Below are 15,200 nucleotides of genomic sequence, written 5' to 3' on the forward strand. Positions count from 1 at the left end.
ATCTTTTGGGGAAAAGAAACTACTGAGGAGCCACCATTAATATAGGAAATAAGATTTCCTTTTCAGATGTTTATATGAACTTTATATATTTCCCACTTATAGCAGAATGCCTCTGCAATTTATGCTTTTTGCCCAAATCATACATACATTAAAGGACTGATAATTTAGACTTTTATTCTGCTGAAATAATCATTAAATTATTTTGACAGAAACAGTCATATTTCATCTCTAAATAATGCAAGCTTGTTCTTTTAATACTTAAGTTGCTTTCTTTGTGATCAGTTTATTTCCTCAGACTTATATAGCAATTTTTTCATAGTTCCTAATATTATTATTCTTTGCATTTCTAATCTAAAATGTCTGAAAATCCTTCACGTTGTATCAGTGCAGTATTTGTGTTTTGATTAAAAAAACAAAACAAAACCATATGGGATAACAACAGACTGTCTGAACAATGTAAACCACTAAAAGGGTGTAACTGTGCCACAGAGGTATTCTTCAGCACCTTCAGATACCACGCTGTGAGTAAATCACTGATTCAAACGTGTCAAGTTGGATTCCCCTTCCATTCACAGAACAGTTGAGTTTAGAATATGATACAAAGGAAGGAGCATATAACTAAACCCTTAATCTAGTTACCATCCTTCTCACCTGGAGACATACCAGCAGTACTTGAAAATGCTAGTCCTCACAATCATTCACAAGGCTTCCTTTAAAAGACAACTTAAACTCATGAGGCAGAGGAAGTCTAGCCTCAGTCATGCTCTAGGAAGGACTCAAAGAGATCCAAGGGTAAGACAGAATCATTTCTTTGCCACTTGAGAAGAAGAGTTTCTCACTTTTTTAACGGCCCTATATCAGTCAACAAGGTAATCTTCGGTATGCCAGCCTGGACTCCAAAAAGTGGGTGGTCTTTGAAGAGGGAGGTGCTCACTCAGTCTACCTATGGCCTGAGCCAGTTCCTGCAGCTGGACCAAAGGCAGCCCACAGACTACACCCGGCACATTTCTTCATTTCTCACTTGAGTGCCCTTCTTTAGTTCCCTTTCAACTGCCCACTTTATATCGGCTTCATTACACCACCGCTCCATTTGTAATGTAAATTGGGAAACTCGGGGAAGTTTTTCTTTTGGCCTTGTCTATGGAAGAATACGGAGAGGTATTCAAAACGTATTAACACAAATCAATGGCACCAATAAAAGCAAAATCTCCTTAGCAACATAATCTTGATTGCAAAAGGAGAACTGAGAGCATTTAGCAGAACAGTGGCCCACATGGAATACGCATTTGTCTGGAAGAATCCAGCACAAAGCCTAAAAGAGAGATTTTGAAAAAATCCAAAATTAACTCACAGGGAACAGTTACTCTTTTTTTCAAAAGTATACAATTGGCTACATTAAATCTATCGTGTGCTTTTGCCTCAGCAACATTGTATCACACCACTTTGCAAACTGAAATTACAACACCCTGCATGCTTCACATGAGTTACAGGGTGTTTTTTGTTTGTTTTGTTTTTTGGACTTTTTTTTTCCCTTCGTTGATTTCTTTAGTAAAGCAAACAAAAAAGTCTAAAGAAATATTCATCTCACACATGATGTAAAGAAAACTGAATGGCTATCTAAGAATATCTAAGACTATAGGTAACAAAAGGTTGGGCTATCTTTTGCGCTTTCTGTGATGGATTCTAAGATTGTAACTAATGCAAGCAGTAATGGCATTTTTGCTTAGGTCTCCATCTGTGAAAAGGGAAACTTCATTTACTTTTGAGAACATTTGCATTTTTCTTGTTAGCATGGAGAAAAAAGAATAAAAGACTAAAAATTCAGAAAATAAGAAATCAATTCTTTCAAAACTACAATACTGAGATGATTCAAGGAAACAAAAATAATCCACAAACACAAAATTTCTCTCTTAGTTTTTAAACGCTTTAAATAGAATCAATTGTCATTTTGCATTTTAACTATAACAATCCAGGTGATAAGAGTGTAAAAGTATCTCTACTGCTGACCGAAGAGATGTCCCAATGAACTGATATATAATTACTTATATTCTATTTTAGAATTATGTATGTATATACACACACATATACACTTTTTTCCATATATATGGAACTTTTTAAAGGTTTGCACTGGAACCTGGGTCAATCAGGTAAAATGAAAAAAATAGCTTATATGACAAAAAGTCACTTGATACAGTATAACAAACTTTACCTAAATGCTAAATATGCATATTTACTGGAGTAGTGATTAGAATTATATGTTTCCCCCCAAAATTTAAATATCAGTGCTAAACTTTAATAGCTATATTGGCCTTTAAAACTTAAGGACAACTTAAATAAGATCTGTGGAGGGAAAAAAAGGTAATATACAAGTTGTACTTTTGTTTTCCAACTATAAAGCAAGTTCAAGAACACAATAATATAAAATTTTCTTTAATAAGTTTATTGCTCACAGTTCCTAAACTCATATTTGTAATGTCTAATATTTTATTCCCAGAAATGTGTGTGTGTGTATTCATTCACACAGTCATTTCAACAGACATGACTACTTTTGGTCACTTTAAAGTGATTTGCTCTCTAAATTCCAGACTCCCTTTTCCAACTTCACCTAAATTGGCTTAAATTTTTATTTAACACATTATATAGTCTTTAGAGACCAAATGCTGTGAATTAGCCCATATTTCAGTTTTGAGCATAGAATCATGTTTTGAAGTCATATGCTACAACAGGTTTACTTAAGAATAATAAAAACTCAACTAGGCAAAGTAAGCAAGTTAAATAAAAACAAAAAACACCTAGCTCAAATCAGATCTCCACTGTTTACTAGAAAAAAATCATGTCAATGAAGACTTAATTTTACACGACTAAATATCCTGTAGCCAAGACTGGAACAAAGACCAAGCCACCTTAAATACAGATTTTTTTCACAATTATAAAAACCAACAAATTTTTATCTAACCAAAAGAAAAATCTCATCAACAAAAACAGATGATACTCATTTGACAATGGCTGTAATTTCTCAAAAAAGAAAAACATATATCTTTAAAATTCAACTGCATATTGACCAATTTACCAATTATTTTCATTACTAGACTTAGCTGGGTGTAATCAGAATAACCTGAAAGCATAATTAATAGGGACCTTGATCATGGGTCTGCATAATTGCTCACTCATCAAAAATTTCTAATGAATTATTTTATTTGAAAACTATTCTATGCTCATCAAGGACATAGGAACAAATTCCTAAAATCATTTATTTAGTACTTTTCAAACTGTTTGTCACACTTAAATTATAAAAGATAAACAGAAGAATACTGTATTCAAGGTAGCCTCCAATCTAGAACAATATTTTTCTTAAAACAAAATATACTTTCCAGCACCCTGTAATACATAAAGAATATATAAAAGGAAGTATAAAGCTGTGCGCAATTCCTGGCCATTGTATAACTTTTCCCTTTGTAAACCAAACTGTAGGATAACAATGCAGTTATTTCTCTCCAACAGTAGAACTCAGCACACACTTTTCCAATCATGTCTACCTTGCTTTCCACCTCTGGTCTACAATGCTTAACTCTTCTGAGAGGTCAAAATGTCATTAGCTCTAATTAATGTGAAAAAGAAATAGAGACTTTAAAAGGGCTTTGATAACTTCAGTTACAACAATCTTCTGTTTATGAAGACTTTATGGCAATGTAATAAGATTGGAGTAATTACCTAATTAAATAAGTGGCTATTAAAAGGGAAGAAAGAGAAGGAGGTCTTTTAATTAGTACAAAAGGTTTCTTGCCAAACTAGAATACACTTTTCTTCTAAAACGTATAAAGTTAACCACTCCTACTAAATTTACAGTAGGAAGAACAATAGGAAAGAAATATCTGCAGTTTAAGGGTACATTAATGGTCCAGTACATGAGAGTACCAAAAACAGTGACCTGGTTCCTCATCTTCTCTTGAAGGCTGGTTGACATTATGGTTCTTTCTTTTCCTTTTTTTTTTAAGGAACAGATATCTTATCTGCCAAAGTTGAGAATTAATTAGTATAGTTAATTCAATGAGATATTTCTGTGATAAAGAGCTAAGAAAGCAATATACAATGTATCTTTCATGAAGAGAAAAAAGTTGTCAATTCTTAAATTCAGAGCACCATGTTTATGAAGTAGAATGTTAAAACACACCAAAACAAAGGCATAATTTTGCTTAAATATCAGAGATATAACTATGTTTTAAAATGTCTTATTGGAAAGAAATTTTTCTCAAATATTATATTTAATGTTTACCTGATTTTTAAATAACATTATTATAAGTATATATAGGGAGTACTCACTATAACTCCAATTTTAAAAGCAAAATTTGATAATAACTAAAGTTTCTGCTGATATCATAAGCTTAAAAAGCTACTCAATCATTACTATTAAACATCTAGCTACTTATTTCCATATAGGACATAATAAACAACAGCAAAATAAATAATTAAAAAATATGAGGTAGTCATAGTATCCTTCCATGAAAATGAAAAACGAAGAGGCCAAGTAAACTTGATCTTGAAGAACATGAGAAATCAATTCAAAATCAGGTTTAGTAATCTGAACTTCTGTTTTCATTACTGTCTATTAAAGCTACAATCAATCTCTGTTGTTTTAATTTACCAAGGTGAGGCAGTGACGGGGGCGGGGGTGTGTGGAAAGAGGGGTATTGCTCCCTATGGCAGAATCAAGTACACCGAATTATAACTAATAATGTAAACACTAGCTAAACTTGTTAAACTATCTAAAAAGTCTATAAAAGTACAGAACAAGGTTAACTCAAGATGTCCTTCAGATCTCAAAGATAAATCTCCTTCAAAACTCAACTTCTACAAAAGGTCTGATACGAAAACAACATAGAGTTGGCAATTCTATCTATGGAAAATTAAGAACTTCTTTATTTAAAAAAAAAGTTTCAGTTTACTTAACACCAACTTTTTCAGAATTCTCCACAGTTTATTGTCATCCACACAGTCAAAGGCTTTGGCATAGTTAAAAAAGCAGAAATAGATGTTTTTCCAGAACTCTCTTGCTTTTTCGATGATCTAGTGGATGTTGGCAATTTGATCGCTGGTGCCTCTGCCTTTTCTAAAACCAGCTTGAACATCTGGAAGTTCACAGTTCACATACTGCTGAAGCCTGGCTTGGAGAATTTTTTTTGAGCATTACTTTACGAGCATGTGAGATGAGTGCAATTGTACAGTAGTTTGAGCATTCTTTGGCATTGCCTTTCTTTGGGATTGGAATGAAAACTGACCTTTTCCAGTCCTGTGGCCACTGCTGAGTTTTCCAAACTTGCTGACATACTGAGTGCAGCACTTTCACAGCATCATCTTTCAGGACTTGAAATAGCTCAACTGGAATTCCATTACCTCCACTAGCTTTGTTCGTAGTGATGCTTCCTAAGGCCCACTTGACTGCACATTCCAGGATGTCTGGCTCTAGATGAGTGATCACACCATCGTGATTATCTGGGTCGTGAAGATCTTTATTGTACTGTTCTGCCTATTCTTGCCACCTCTTCTTAATATCCTCTGCTTCTGTTAGGTCCACACCATTTCTGTACTTTATTGTGCCCATCCTTGCATGTAATGTTCCCTTGGTATCTCTAATTTTCTTGAAGAGATCTCTAGTGTTTCCCATTCTGTTGTTTTCCTCTATTTCTTTGCATTGATCACTGAGGAAGGCTTTCTTATCTCTCCGTGCTATTCTTTGGAACTCTGCATTCAAATGGGTATATCTTTCCTTTCCTCTTTTGTTTTTCGCTTTCATTCTTTTCACAGCTATTTGTAAGGCCTCCTCAGGCAGCCATTTTGCTTTTTTGCATTTCTTTTTCTTGGGGGTAGTCTTGATTCCTGTCTCCTGTACAATGTCATGAACCTCCATCCATAGTTCATCAGGCACTCTATCAGATCTAGTCTCTTAAATCTGTTTCTCACTTCCACTGTATAATCATAAGGGATTTGATTTAGGTCATACCTGAATGGTCTAGTGGTTTTCTCCACTTTCTTCAATTTCAGCCTGAATTTGGCAATAAAGACATCATGATCCAAGACACGGTCAGCTCCCGGTCTTGTTTTTGCTGACTAATGTTTAGAGCTTCTCCATCTTTGGCTGCAAAGAATATAATCAATCTGATTTTGGTGTCGACCATCTGGTGATGTCCATGTGTAGTCTTCTCATGTGTTGTTGGAAGACTGTGGAAAATTCTGAGAGATGGGAATATCAGACCACCTGACCTGCCTCTTGAGAAACCTGTATGCAGGTCAGGAAGCAACAGTTAGAACTGGACATGGAACAACAGACTAATTCAAAACCGGGAAAGGAGTATATCAAGGCTGTATATTGTCACCCTGCTTATTTAACTTATATGCAGAGTACATCATGAGAAACACTGGGCTGGAGGAAGAACAAGCTGGAATCAAGATTGCCGGGAGAAATATCAATAACCTCAGATATGCAGATGACACCACCCTTATGGCAGAAAGTGAAGAGGAACTCAAAAGCCTCTTGATGAAAGTGAAAGAGGAGAGTGAAAAAGTTGGGTTAAAGCTCAACATTCAGAAAACTAAGATCATGGCATCTGGTCCCATCACTTCATGGGAAATAGATGGGAAAACACTGGAAACAGTGGCTGACTTTATTTTTCTGGGCTCCAAAATCACTGCAGAGGTTGATTGCAGCCATGAAATTAAAAGACGCTTACTCCTTGGAAGAAAAGTTAGGACCAACCTAGACAGCATATTAAAAAGCAGAGACTTTGCCAACAAAGGTCCATGTAGTCAAGGCTATGGTTTTTCCCGTGGTCATGTATGGATGTGAGAGTTGGACCATAAAGAAAGCTGAGCGCCGAAGAATTGATGCTTTTGAACTGTGGTGTTGGAGAAGAATCTTGAGAGTCCCTTGGACTGCAAGGAGATCCAACCAGTCCATCCTAAAGGAGATCAATCCTGGGTGTTCATTGAAGGACTGATGTTGAAGCTGAAACTCCAATACTTTGGCCACCTGATGTGAAGAGCTGACTCATTTGAAAAGGCCCTGATGCTGGGAAAGATTGAGGGCAGGAGGAGAAGGGGACAACAGAGGATACAATGGTTGGATGGCATCAACGACTCGATGGACATGGGTACGGGTGAACTCCGGGATTTGGTGATGGACAGGGAGGCCTGGCGTGCTGCGATTCACAGGGTCGCAAAGAGTCGGACACAACTGAGCAACTGAACTGAACACCAACTATTCTGGGATAACGAATAGTTTGGTTTGGAATTGTTCTTGAGCCTTTTCTTTCCACCCTAGTACTAGACATAAATCAGCTTTCTTCAGAAATAGTGGTTTGAGAAGCCTCACATGCAACCATTCTACTACTTCCTTCCTGGGAAAGTCCAGACTGATAGGGTGTTTTGAAAAGGAAAACCAATTGAAAATTTAAGTTAAGAAATTCCATTTTAAAAATGCAAGTACCACTTTAGTAGAATTCAGAGTGTCAGCCATTCATCACTTAACGTCACTGACTCAATTTAATTGGCTTTCTAAACACCTAACTAACAGCGCCAAATAATTAACATTCTTACTGGGAGCTTTGAGGAAGGAAGATATAAAGGCAATTCTGAAGTATGTCCACACCTTGGTGAAGATTCTGGACATCAGGAGGGAAGCAAAAGAACCCACGATACTTCAGTGGGATAGGAGAATCCTGAAAGAGAGTCCAGGACTAAATGCTAGAATTCAGAGACAGTTTTAAACACATTGTACTTCTGATTAAGTACTAGTGACCAAGAGTTGAGCTAAAGCAAATATTTACAGTGAAACATTAGGCAAGCAGCTAATGGTTATAATAGTGAAGCAATTACCATAAAAGTTGAAACAGTCTATATACACAATACTATGGGGTCGCAGAGTTGGACATGGCTGAACGACTGAACAACAATAACAAAACAAAAGTAGTGTAGTTTGAAATCATGCAGCTATGGATGCAGTTATGGATCCAACTGTACATGTTACTACTTCATATCATTGTTTTATAACCAAAGATTGATATGGAATGCTATCAATATTTCAGATGGTTGGTCCGTGTCTATTAACATAAAGAGGCAGTCGGAAGCTCTCTATGTGTAACACTGAAAATACAGCTATGGAGAAACTTGTAGTTCTTCCTGATTTTAAATTATTCAATTACAAAACTAGCTTCCTGAGTAAGGAAAGGAAATCACTGTTTACTAGTTTGCAAGGTTGAACACTTCTTGATTTCAGGCCAAAATTACATGTTTATATTTTAAATGGATGAAACCTAGTCATTAAAGAGTCATAACAGAGCATCTGAGGACCATTTTATGTAAGTAATGTTGTGAGAGAAAAGCATATTTACCTTAAAAGCTAAATGTTACTTCAGTTTTACTACAGTCATTAGATTTTGGATGACCATATATTTTAATTCAGGTATACAAAAGTCATGTACTAAAATATAATAGGGTTTGCAAAGTACACCGTTTGATAAAGCAATGTTTCTACAAAAGGTTGCTGGACTAATTGTAAAATGCCAGTAATATATAAATGAAGATGCTAAGATATTCACTTAACCTATGTAAAAATCTATACATTAGATTTTTTGCTGATAATACCTTTTCTTGGCCATTTTTATAATTATGTACTATGGTTCATGTCTCACAAACTTTAAGTTAGAAAACAGAAACTAAAGATCATCATTTAAAACATTTCCTTTGGACTAATGTTCATATAATGCAGACATCTCCGACATTCCTAATTTCCAGTAACATGGACACTTAAATTCATGATTCAAGAAAGGGTAAAACAAACAGCTTACACTGGGGGCTACTAATGAAAACCCAAACATGGAAATCTAACTGCTCAAAGCATAACTGGCTTATGGTAATGTCACATACTAAGTATTCACAGCTCTTTTCCATATATTCATTAAAAATATGAGTGCCCATTTCTAGGAACTCTTTAGGCAACATATTTCTCACTAAAATCAGGAAAATATGTTAAAATCCTATACTTAACATTATCAAGTATGAAAACTATCCTGTTAAAAATATTAATTTTCTTATGGGAATATAATAATGTTAAAATTACAATTTATAGAAGAATAATAGAAGAAAAAATTATGCCTAAATGGGTACAGTTCTTCCTATAGAGCTGATTAACACGATGCTCTACAAATTTACAAAATTTCAGATTTGGAAAACTGTGCTGCATAGTCTACACAGTCATATTTTCTGTTCTTTTGGAATCCTCCTGAGCCAAAATTAGTGTTCTCCATAAGATAATACGTCACAGGGAAACCACAGAGGAATACTAGAGTTTCTGAATAGCATTATCTTTTAATTTGTACTACTTTAAGGTGATAGGACATATCCAAGACACAAGGTAAATAAAATGAGAAGTGTATGAATTCTCTGTACTTTGAGCTCTTCATAGGAAAAGTGTTTTATAAATTCAAGTTGGTGTTTTGGGAAGCAAAGGAAACAAATAAATCTCAGGACACACCCCTCTCCAAAAATCCTAATTTTTAAGATAGTTCCTAATATCTGATATAGGATATGTCATTAAACTATTCAAATTCACATAGAATTACAGTACTTTGGAGAAGTACAAAGAAATTGTTTTTAAAAATACAGGTATATAAATTAATGAAACTGGTATTTAAAAGATTTAATACAAGGAAAAAAGTATTATATAGTGGTACCAATTCTTAATACAAATTAAGCATAGTTTATATAATTTCAAAAGTTATTCACATTATTGCTCGATACCACAGTTGTATGGAACATGTTGTATACACACACAAAATTTGTATAATTTCAAGGTTTATAAAAACAAAAATTTACACATAGGCCATTCAGAAATTTAGAAAGTTTCAAAATGCATGAAGATATGTACAACCAAAAGGAGGAGAAGAAAAAAAAAGTATGCCTGTACATATTTTAAAGAAACAAACTGATCTGACTCAAACTTGTATATCATACTCTTAATCAAAAAAGTATACATAACTGGACTGAAAGCAAACTAGTGGATTAAAACAGTACTAAATATGCCCTCCATTTCTTAGTAATAATCTGTTTTAAATATCAATGGGATATTAAACACCAGTTTAATTCTATAATTTTTTTTTCCTTTCGAAAACTTTTCAGAAGCACATATGCATTCTACAATTGCTGTTAGATTGGGAGATATTTTCCTTAGAAATTTTTTAAAGGAGTATTTCTAGTATTCCTATACTTTTGTACATAAGATTTGAAAAAACAATAAAAAATAACCCAAATAAGGCCATTATTAATACCTTGATCAAAAATATACAGATTGTAATGCTACTATGTTTTGTGATCCTGAGCTCTAGTAAACATTAGATGCATGCATACCATTCACTGATTTGTCTATTCTAATGAAAATAATTTAATCCTGCCTTACGACTTTTGAAGACAGAAATACTTTCAAAACTTTTTGACAGGTCTTTATAATGTTACAGATATTTCTGCTGTAAACATAGCATTAGGAATTGTATGAGAAGGAATATGTTATGGTTCAAAAAGCTATGAAAGAAAACACTATTTTAAAATAATGACAATAAATTTAAAAAGCAAGAGAAATAATACAGAGTGTGCTTGCTAGAATAATAGATAAGTAGAGCCTCACAAAGGTCTTTTTCTATATTAACGAATTAATAAATAAAGGACTGTGTATACCTTGATGGTAAAATAAAAAAGCTGGCCACTTTTTATGCTAAGTTCAAATGTATTTTTTTTTGACAATACAAAAAAGTAATCCTTGAAAATCAGAATACATAACAGAAAAGAGCACAATAACTTAAGTATTAAACATCTGTATGAAATAACTGTTGCAAAGTTTGACAAAAATGCACACTTAGAACATGCGGTTATTTAAAAAAAAAAAAAACAGAAAAAAACACCACACGATTCTGTAGAACCAATGTTATGTCACCACCAGGAGAGCACCAAGCAAGGCACCATTGGAAAGACAACATACTTGGAAAGTCTCTATAAATAAAGTAAATGCTAATCTGGTCGAAAAATCGGTGTCTTTGGTAAAAATTCTATGAGGATGACCTGTAGAAGGAGAAAACAAGTTTTAAAAGGATTTCTTTAAAATTTTATCTTAAAAAAACTTCAGTTATATTCCATCACTTAAAACAATTTTTATAGTGCCTCTGACAAAGAGCAGACGCGTGCATACATGAATGAATAACTAGCATTTACTGAGAACTAACTACATACCAAGTATTTCATACTACATGCATCTATTTAATCCTGACAGCTCTCTGAGGCAAGTGTTATCATACTCACTTTACAGATGAGAAACCTGATGATTTGAGAAGTATAACACCATAGATTATGAAGTTAGTATATGAACAAAAGACTGTCTTAACTCCAAAGCCTTGCCCTTTCTACTCCCCTATGGTGGCTGCAGATGACCCTAATATTCAGCTCCGCAGGCTTCCTCCCTTTTATTTACAGCCCAGTTCCACGGGTCTTTAGGTTCTAGAGCTGTTCTCATTTTACTGTACCAGGACATGTGATCTCTAGACAAAGTGTTGGTCCTCTCTCTCTTAATTTTTTAAAAACATTCTTTTCTTTTTAGGTTAGCAGAATTAAAAGTTAGGCAAGCAAAATTAAAGGTTAAAATCTGTTCCAAAGGACTTTTTACTAGGAAACTAAATGAAAATCAATCAAAAAACAAAACACAGTAACACAGAAAGACACAAGTTGACCAGAGATAATTTTTATTCCAAACTTGGAACTGTCTTAAATTATAATCAATTTTCCCCCTTGTTTCAACTCTGTATGGAATGGATGCTAAACAAAAAATTATTCAATTTGAACAATTTCCAGTTTGAGGAACTCCTCAGTCTTTTTAGAAACTGTCTTGGTATGACCTCTAAGTTTGAATACTTTTCTACATTTAGTCATCTGAGCCACAAATCTTCATTTTCACTCTTTAGTTCTCCTGATTTTGGACCTGTCTCAATAAAGAAGGTATTTCTATACGTGGCTCCAATATACTCCTCCCCTAGCTGACTCATCATTTGGTGCCCCCTGTGCCACTCTCCTGACCTGTTATCTGCCTATAGAATGTTCACTAGCTTCCTACCCAGCTTCCTTAGTTGAGCTAGAGTCCTCTGTTTCTCAGTTTTCTCACCTATAAAATGAAAGGATTGGAGAGATGGCAAGATTCTTTGTAGCTCTAAAATCTGATGACTAAATTATATTTTCCAATATATATTGCACAATGAATTGTAAAAGATATCTTTAACTATCTGAATTATTACTAATTTTAAAAGAATATATCCTACAAACTTTTTCCCTTCAGAAGCCATACACAGAAGTTAACCATTTGTCTCATTTCTTCTCCCATATCTGAATAAAAGAAAATTTGGTATATTTCATAATTTACTCCAATATTCAAAACATAACCAAGGAGAAATATTTCCCTTTAACTAACAAATAAAATTTCTGTAAATTAAAGAAAATTTGAAGTCAAACAGATATACAGATTATTTCTATCTTAACTTTGCAAAACTATTTTTAGGGAGTTTTTTAAATTATGTTTTTCTTCCACTCAACTGTCATAAATACACATACACACACACTCGAAGAAAACTGATGAGAAATACATTTTAAAGTAATTTTTAAGTTTTAAAAAAACTATTCTTCTAGATATCGTCTATGATGGTAAGAAAATAAAATGGCTTTAGTACAAAAGTGTTTACCTAAAAATTAATGACAATTTTAACAGAGCAATAAGAGCACATATTTTACAGAGCATGTTAAGTTCAGAATGTTTTGGAAGGTCAAATTATTTTAATTAATACTAGAACATCATAAAAATAAACATTACATAGAATGAGCATATTCTATGAATGAATGATCTTATAGTTCTATCTGGAAATAATAGTATTGAGAATACTTTTATGCTTTGCTCTCCAAAGTAAATTTAGAAGAGTGCTAAATAAATAAAAGCCACTATTTTATTAATAAGCTGAGTGTTTGAGTTTATAAATATAGCAAATATTTTTTCACAAAATCCTTTAAATAACTTACATATCCACCCCTTCTCACAGAATACATAAACTCTCTCACCAGTGAGTTTTCATCTATGATGAAAATACAAGCCTAGTATTTTCATAGGTCAATCTCAAAACAAGTTATTTGAATGTACTTTTATTATTATACAAAAGTATCAAGTGCCTTTTTACCATCATAAATTAACATGTTTGATATAATAGATAATGATAAAATCTACATTATTTAGTTCACTGAATAGAGCTATTCTATGAAAAAAGAGAATTTTAAAGACATCTTTTATGTTCAACGATAGAAATGGGGTTTGATTGTGTGATAAAGAAAGAAAGAGAAAATGCTACAGAGAAAAATGATTTTATGATAATTTCCAACTATTTCCAGTATCCAGGCACTGTTTTCATTAATCTTTTATACACACACACGCATACACGCTACCTATGATGGCTATACTGTGTCAAAGAATAGACAAAATTTGTCAGAAATGATGTGCTAGATACTTAACCCCGTGCTCAGATCTTCTTCTTTTCATATACTAATCTTTTCATACTTAACATAAAACACCCAGGCTCAAGGGAGAATAAAAATTCATACTTTTTCTATAGTATTCTGAATTTTTCAAACTGAGAAAAAATTTTCAAGTAAATCATGTAGTTGGTAAATTAAATCCCATTCTAAGCTCTAAAATTCACTGTATACACATACCCATTAGATATCTTTTAAAGAATAAACACAGGGTGAGCAACATCTTATCTCCTGCTTACTTTTAAGATAATTTTTACAGAATAATATTCCAACAACACTTTGAAAGATTCTTTAAAGGCCACTGAGGTATGGGCAGTTAAAATCTATAAAGGCTAAAGCTTTCTTAAGCTCCAGCGGCTTGGCTGAAAGGTTTTCTTCCATACTTGGAAACCTGATTAGCATTATATAAAAAAGCCATATCTGACTTGCTGCGTAACCAAAGTTGTGGTTATTCTTTATACAGCATCTAAAATTTCACACTCCATCAACACATGTTCAGGCTATTTTATCTTGGCAATTAATTTATTATTTTTCAGAACACAGTGAAGCCTTGTTTTCAAGTCATTCATAACTTTATAAATGTCTTGCACATGAAACCATGCATCTGTGAACCGTAGAAAATCCTTGCACTCAGGAGATTAAGCTTCTGACACCTTTGCTGATTAATAATCATGGAAAGAATAAGATCAGAAGCAAAATAAATGATCATTTAATAGAGAAACTCACAAAACAGCCCTTTAACTTACATATTCCATCATGTTATTCGTTTCACATTTCCTTTTGCTCAGTCTCCAGTGCAAGCACAGCTAGACAAGTAGGAGAGTAAAAGAAGAAAAATGAGCTCTATTTTATTGCAGCACACAGACTAACCCATTTGTCCATCTTCATATTTTTAGTTCAACAAAAGCATCTGTTTCCATACTGTGCAGTTCAGACCCCAACAGTACGAAGCTGCTCCCTGTGGTACTCACCTTGTGGTATAACCTATTGTTTTCCCATTCTAATAACTTCTCAATCGATCTTCGTGTCTAGAAGACAAATGAGAAAAAAGTTTACTCCTGACTGGTTTTAGAAAAACTTGGTTTTGCAGCTGTTTTTTGTGTGAAAAGGAAAGAGGTATAAGACAGTGACTGAGTACAGAGTGGTCTATAACACCAGCAACACTCTAGCACTAAATAGTAGCCTGGACAGAAATAGTACTCTGTTTTGATAAAGGTATGGTTTTGGTTTTTGGCATTGTATTTTTTAACTGTTTCAAACTTACTAGTCTCTGATTTATTTAAATCTAAAAAGCTAATGTTATCCACCAAAAAATACAAATTTAAACCCCCATTTCTTTCAAAAATATTTCTGTAATATTTAGTAGTAATAAGAATACCTTAATACTTATTTTAAAACAAAGCTATTTATACATTAACAAAATGAAAAGGGTCTTTAGTCTAAATTTAAAAAGGAAATGATTAAAAGTTAATAAAAAAATCAATCTGTATCAAATCAAACTAATTTTTTCATACTTAAAAATAATGTCCAAATTTAAAAGCTAAGCTTCTTTATTATTTCACAAAGATTTTCAGAGGCAAAACGGCATTTAATCCAATCAT

The 15,200-nt window shown here is 33.4% G+C and overlaps 1 protein-coding gene across 1 annotated transcript in view; it reads right to left on the reverse strand.

Annotated features, from left to right (window-relative positions):
• Nucleotides 1–9,531: 9,531 nt before the first annotated feature.
• CHIC2 (cysteine rich hydrophobic domain 2) overlaps nt 9,532–15,200 on the reverse strand; it is a 62,315-nt gene continuing 56,646 nt past the window's right edge. The window contains exons 4-6 of the mRNA XM_055435068.2: nt 14,571–14,627; nt 14,346–14,405; nt 9,532–11,103 (exon numbers count right to left, since the gene is read on the reverse strand). Of these exons, the coding sequence (XP_055291043.1) occupies nt 11,053–11,103; nt 14,346–14,405; nt 14,571–14,627 (168 nt within the window). The 3' untranslated portion in view covers nt 9,532–11,052. The remainder of the gene's footprint in view (nt 11,104–14,345; nt 14,406–14,570; nt 14,628–15,200) is intronic.

This window comes from Moschus berezovskii, chromosome 5, assembly GCF_049115385.1.
Source record: "Moschus berezovskii isolate FMDL1 chromosome 5, NW_MosBer_1.0, whole genome shotgun sequence".
NCBI lineage: Eukaryota > Metazoa > Chordata > Mammalia > Artiodactyla > Moschidae > Moschus > Moschus berezovskii.